This window comes from Enhydra lutris, unplaced genomic scaffold (assembly GCF_002288905.1).
Source record: "Enhydra lutris kenyoni isolate GAN:26980312 unplaced genomic scaffold, ASM228890v2 scaffoldscaffold20, whole genome shotgun sequence".
NCBI lineage: Eukaryota > Metazoa > Chordata > Mammalia > Carnivora > Mustelidae > Enhydra > Enhydra lutris.
Window position 1 is genome coordinate 18797005 of NW_019154104.1, and position 5299 is coordinate 18802303.

The 5299-nt window shown below is 55.3% G+C and overlaps 1 protein-coding gene across 1 annotated transcript; it reads right to left on the reverse strand.

The window, feature by feature from the left end:
* Positions 1-383: 383 nt before the first annotated feature.
* LOC111148602 (Fos proto-oncogene, AP-1 transcription factor subunit) lies at positions 384-3816 on the reverse strand. The gene is made up of 4 exons (XM_022505307.1): positions 3517-3816; positions 2490-2741; positions 1956-2063; positions 384-1834 (listed from the first exon to the last, which is right to left on the reverse strand). Exons 1-4 carry the CDS (start codon positions 3655-3657, stop codon positions 1193-1195), a joined length of 1143 nt encoding a protein of 380 aa, XP_022361015.1. The 5' UTR covers positions 3658-3816; the 3' UTR covers positions 384-1192.
* Between the last annotated feature and the right edge of the window lie 1483 nt (positions 3817-5299).

Below are 5299 nucleotides of genomic sequence, written 5' to 3' on the forward strand. Positions count from 1 at the left end.
GGTTTGTATGAAGCTTAACTCTGTTTGCTAAAGGGATCCCGCTAAGATCAAGACATTTCCGCTTAATATAAGCACAACTAGATTTAAATATTCCCCCCTTTGACTTTCAAAACAGAGAAAGAAGCAGGCAGACATGTTCCCACAAAAACTATTGAACAGCCAATTCCTCCCTCCCCGGAATCTGCCGGAGAATCTTAGCACCACCAAGTGAACACACGTTGTTTGTAAGATATGCCAACATCAGCTCTAGAGTTTCCTTCTCTATTCTGATAAGAGATCAAACAAAGGGGCGTGTCCTCCTCCAGGAGCCACCCTTCTGGACAAACTGGTCTTCCGATACATTTCAGAATCTCACGAAACTTCCAGAATGAAAAGCATAAGCTTGGTCGCATTCAACTTAAATGCTTTTATTGACAATGTCTTTGAACAATAAGCAAACAATGCTTAAATTTTTTCATTCAAATTCACTTTCCACATCTCAAAAGACCTCAAGGTAGAAAAAAATAAAATAAAAATATAAATATCTGAGAATCCATCTTAATAAATAAATTAAAAACACAATAAAACGTTTTCATGGAAAACTGTTAATGTCAGAACATTCAGACCACCTCAACAATGCATGATCAGTAACGTTACAATGAACATTGATGTTGAAGAAAAACTACAGTACATGGATATAACTATTTATTTCTAACTACCAGAAAATAAAGTCATATCTTTTCTTAGTTTAATATTGGTCATTGCTAATCAGAACACACTATTGCCGGGAACACAGTAGTTATTGTTAAAATCAGCTGCACTAGATACAATTCGAAAATATCCAGCACCAAGTTAATTCCAATAATGAACCCAATAGATTAGTTAATGCTATGAGAAGACTAAAGAGAAAGAGATAAGAGACACAGACCCAGGCCTGGCTCAACATGCTACTAACTACCAGCTCTCAGATGTGTCACTGGGAACAATACACACTCCATGCGTTTTGCTACATCTCCGGAAGAGGTAAGGACTTGAGTCCGCACGTGGATACTTTCAAGTCCTTGAGGCCCACAGCCTGGTGTGTTTCACGCACAGATAAGGTCCTCCCTAGGTCTACCGGAACCGTCGAGGGAAGACAAGTTTCTCCTCTCTGTAATGTACCAGCTCGGGCAGTGGCGCTTGCCGGCGCCCGCTGCCTCCCCTCCCTGCCTGCTCACAGGGCCAGCAGTGTGGGTGAGCTGAGCGAGTCAGAGGAGGGTTCGTTGCTGCTGCTGCCCTTGCGGTGAGCAGCCGCACAGCTGGGGAAGGAGTCAGCCTCCGGGTAGGTGAAGACAAAGGAAGACGTGTAGGTAGTGCAGCTGGGAGTACAGGTGACCACGGGGGTGCACAGGGGCTCCAGCTCTGTGGCCATGGGCCCCAACCCCAGGGAGCCACCGTGCAGGGGCTCCCAGTCTGCTGCATAGAAGGAACCAGACAGGTCCATGTCTGGCACAGAGCGGGCGGTCTCAGAGCCACTGGGCCTGGACGATGCTGGGAACAGGAAGTCATCAAAGGGCTCGGCCTTGAGCTCCACACTGCTGATGCTCTTGACTGGCTCAACGGAGGGCTTGGGCTCGGGATCATTGAGGAGGGGCAGGGTGAAGGCCTCCTCCGACTCGGGGGTGGCAGCTTCGGGCAGGCCCCCGCTCAGATCGAGGGAAGCCACAGACATCTCTTCGGGGAAGCCCAGGTCATCAGGGATCTTGCAGGCAGGTCGGTGAGCTGCCAGGATGAACTCTAGCTTCTCCTTCTCCTTCAGCAGGTTGGCAATCTCGGTCTGCAAAGCAGACTTCTCATCTTCCAGTTGGTCTGTTTCCTGTATCCAGAGGGATAAAGCAAAGTGTAAGACACGGGCTTACTCAATGACCCTGCTCCCCATACCGTCTCCAACTTTGCCCCTAAGTTTGAAAAAGGAGTGAGCCACAGGATCCACGTACCGCTTGGAGTGTGTCCGTCAGCTCCCTCCTTCGGTTCCGGCACTTGGCTGCGGCCATCTTATTCCTTTCCCTTCGGATTCTCCTTTTCTCTTCTTCTTCTGGGGACAACTAGAAAAATAATTTTCGGAAAGACCAACAGTCAGTAACAAGGTCTGCCATCAGCTCTGTTCATTCACCCCCGTGAAACTGGCCCCTGCTGCTTGCCAGCTTCCCAGCACCTCTGCTAGGAAGCCATTTCTAACCTGCTGTTGCAGGCTGGGTGTGACTTGCATTTACAATAAGATCCTCAGCAAGAGAACAAAGAGGAGCCCAGGCTAAAAGCATGAGATAGGAACGTCTTAGGGAACAAACTCTTAGAGCATTTCTTGGGGTAGGACTATCAGAGTCTGGCCTGGGATGGAAATGGCTTGGAGCCAGGGTTGCCCACTGAGGACATTATGAGTTCTGTGTAGTGGCTTCACGCTGTCTCCTGTCCTCCCCATCTCCACCAATGCCAACCCATGCACCCTACTGAGGCGCTGAACAACTCCTCACCTGTTCCACTTTGCCCCTCCGGCCAATGCTCTGAGCTCTGCCTCCGGTCATGGTCTTCACGACTCCAGCCCTGGAGTAAGCCCCAGCAGAGGGGGTCGGGACTCCATAAGGATGGGGGGCTCTGGTCTGTGATGGGGCCACGGAGGAGACCAGGGTGGGCTGCACCAGCCACTGCAGGTCCGGGCTGGTGGAGATGGCAGTCACCGTCGGGATAAAGTTGGCACTGGAGACGGCCAGATCCGTGCAGAAGTCCTAGAACGAAACAGAAGGGGAAAGCTGACGTGAGTGAGCAGGTTCCGGACACAGGTGGGGTGAGCCCAGTTTCCAGTGCCGCATGCCGCAGGGAGAGAGGGGGAGAAGCAGCATGCCCGGGACGGCTCGGGACTCTGTATATGCCCCTCTTCCTGGATGGAAGGTCTCCACGTTCCCTCTCAAGAAATCCGCAACGCGCTGCCTTTCTCCTCCACCCTGCTGCTGCGTCCCCGTTATCCCTCCGGCATCACTCGCTTGAAAGGGGGTTTGTTATAAATATCCCTGACGTCTGCGCTGACGCAGGCGCCGCTCCGGAGTCTCCTGAATGAACTCGCTTTTTATCAATGAAACTGCCTTACACACCCGCCGGCTTCACCCTCCTCCCCCGCCCCTCCTCCCTGCTCCAGGCTGCTAGGGGAGGGGGGATTGCCGCTTTCTGTCGCCTCCCGGAGGAGCCTGGCTCTATCTAGTTCGCGAGTCTTTGCTCGGGACACGTTTTGCCCCAGCGAATTGTCAGAGACCAGGCAGAGAGCGCGGTCCGAGGGCAGCTCAGGAGCAGCCCGCCGCCGCAGAAGGCAACCAGCTCTTACTATGACAAGCGTGCGTGCGCTCCGAACAAGTCCGGGGCTTGCGACACAGGGCAGCTCCGGCCGGGGCAGCCTCCCACCCCGGTCGAAGGGGTCCGCGACTCGTCTTCCCGAGCGTCCCGCCCCGGTGTCTCCTCCCCGGGGACCCCCGAACCCCGGGCCCCGCGGCGGCGCGAAGCCAGGCTCACCTGCGCATTGACTGGCGAGCCCATGCTGGAGAAGGAGTCGGCCGGTGAGTGGTAGTAGGAGAGGTTGTCCCCGGCCGGGGAGGCGCTGCTGCAGCGGGAGGAGGACGCCTCGTAATCGGCGTTGAAGCCAGAGAACATCATGGTCGCGGTGAGTTCGGGCCGGGCGAGGGGCTGAGGGCAGAGACAGGTAGGATCCGCCGGGCAGAGCTGGGTAGGAGCGCGGTCACGGCTCGTTCGCTGCGCCGCCGCCGCCGCCGGCTCAGTCTCGGCTTCGCTGCTGCTCGCTGCAGATGCGGTTGGAGTACGAGGCGCCGCAGCCACTGCCTTTATAACAGCATTCTATGAATGAGCCCCCACGCACGTCATGGGCGCTACCATCGCGGAGCTAGGGGGGTGGCGAGCGGACCTGGACACCTCTGCGGCCTCCTTGCCGCCCCCGCCGCCCTCGCCGCTCCCCGCCTTCCGTCTTGGCCTGACTCCTTATCCTCTGACTGTTTAACAGTCTGGGTCTTAGGCGTCTCGGGGACCCCCTATGATGAGGGACTCCGGGAATGGCTCCCCCCACGACCGCAGGGAACGGCCGTGGAAACCTGCTGACGCAGATGTCCTAATATGGACATCCTGTGTAAGGGGGGACGGATTGACGGGAACTGCTTGCCGGCTGCAGCCAACACCGAGGGTGCAGCGAGGGGGGAGGCGGGGGCCGCGGCCGGGGGAGGGGAGGCGGGAAAGGCGAAGAAGGCGAGCGAACATTCGCACCTGGTTCAATGCGGACCCTTGTTCCCGGGGCGGGTTGGGGGATGGGATGCGAGTGCCTTTTTACTGGTATACGGAACCCCGGAAACGTGCTGGGGCTCAGGTATGGGAAAAACAGGTACAGAGCCCAGGGGTTTAAGCCTCGGCCCCGGAAGGAATGCCTTCCCCCGACCCCCGTCCTTTCCCAATTCTAGCCCTAATTAAGTGCAAGCTGTGGAAGCAGACCATCTAGCCCCCAGCCTGGAGCCATACTAGCACTGTTAGCGCATTTGGAAGTAGAAAAGTCGGGAGATCCAAAATAAGAGAATACGATAACCTACTTTATCCACGATGTTGGGTATTTTAATTTTAATTGTTTCGTTTTGGATGGTTTGTTGTTTTTTTTTTTTTCCCGTTTTTTAAGGGAAAAAGTGCGTGGTGTTTTTTTTTTTGTTTTTTTTTTGTTTTTGTTTTTTTTTTTTCTCGGCCATACTTAGGCATATTAGTGTTACTGTCAAATCTCTGAGACACCAGCCGGTAAACCTTGTGCAGAACCACCATGCAAGGATGTCTGATGGGTTCGTTTGCCTAGTTCTGAGCTGGGGCTTGGGGAGTGGGATGGGGTTGCAGAGGGCGGGGTGCTATGTGGACAAGGTGGTCAGTTGGGGGTATTGGGTGAAGAGAGCCTTTGGGGGAGCGTAAGTCTGAGCTGGGGAGTTAGATGATGTTCGGTTCCCTCAGGAAGCTGGGCCTACTGGCAGCCCACAGCGGGTGATTTTCCAGCGCAGACTTGGAGGGGGGAGGACGGGCGCGCTGGAAGGATCCTGGCCAGCAGCTCCCAGGCAGGAGACCTCTGCCGCTGGCACCTCAGGCGCGGCTCTGTGGCCTGGAAAACGGGGTTGGGCGGCTAGGCGCTCGGGAGTGCATCGTGTCCCCCCAAGATGCCCCCAGCCTCCTGCTCCGCTGCAAAGGACACTGGGGTCATATTGACCCCTCCTGGGTCGCAGCGCGCCGGCCTCCTCGGGAACGCAAAGTGGCAGATGCCAGC

What these genes read in the sequence shown, in the direction of transcription:
- LOC111148602 (XM_022505307.1), bottom strand. Translation starts at nt 3,657, where the DNA reads ATGATGTTCTCTGGCTTCAACGCCGATTACGAGGCGTCCTCCTCCCGC. An exon ending in GCTCGCCAGTCAATGCGCAG is followed by an intron (nt 2,742 to 3,516) that starts GTGAGCCTGGCT and finishes GTTTCGTTCTAG; the next exon opens with GACTTCTGCACGGATCTGGC. An exon ending in GGAGGGGCAAAGTGGAACAG is followed by an intron (nt 2,064 to 2,489) that starts GTGAGGAGTTGT and finishes TTATTTTTCTAG; the next exon opens with TTGTCCCCAGAAGAAGAAGA.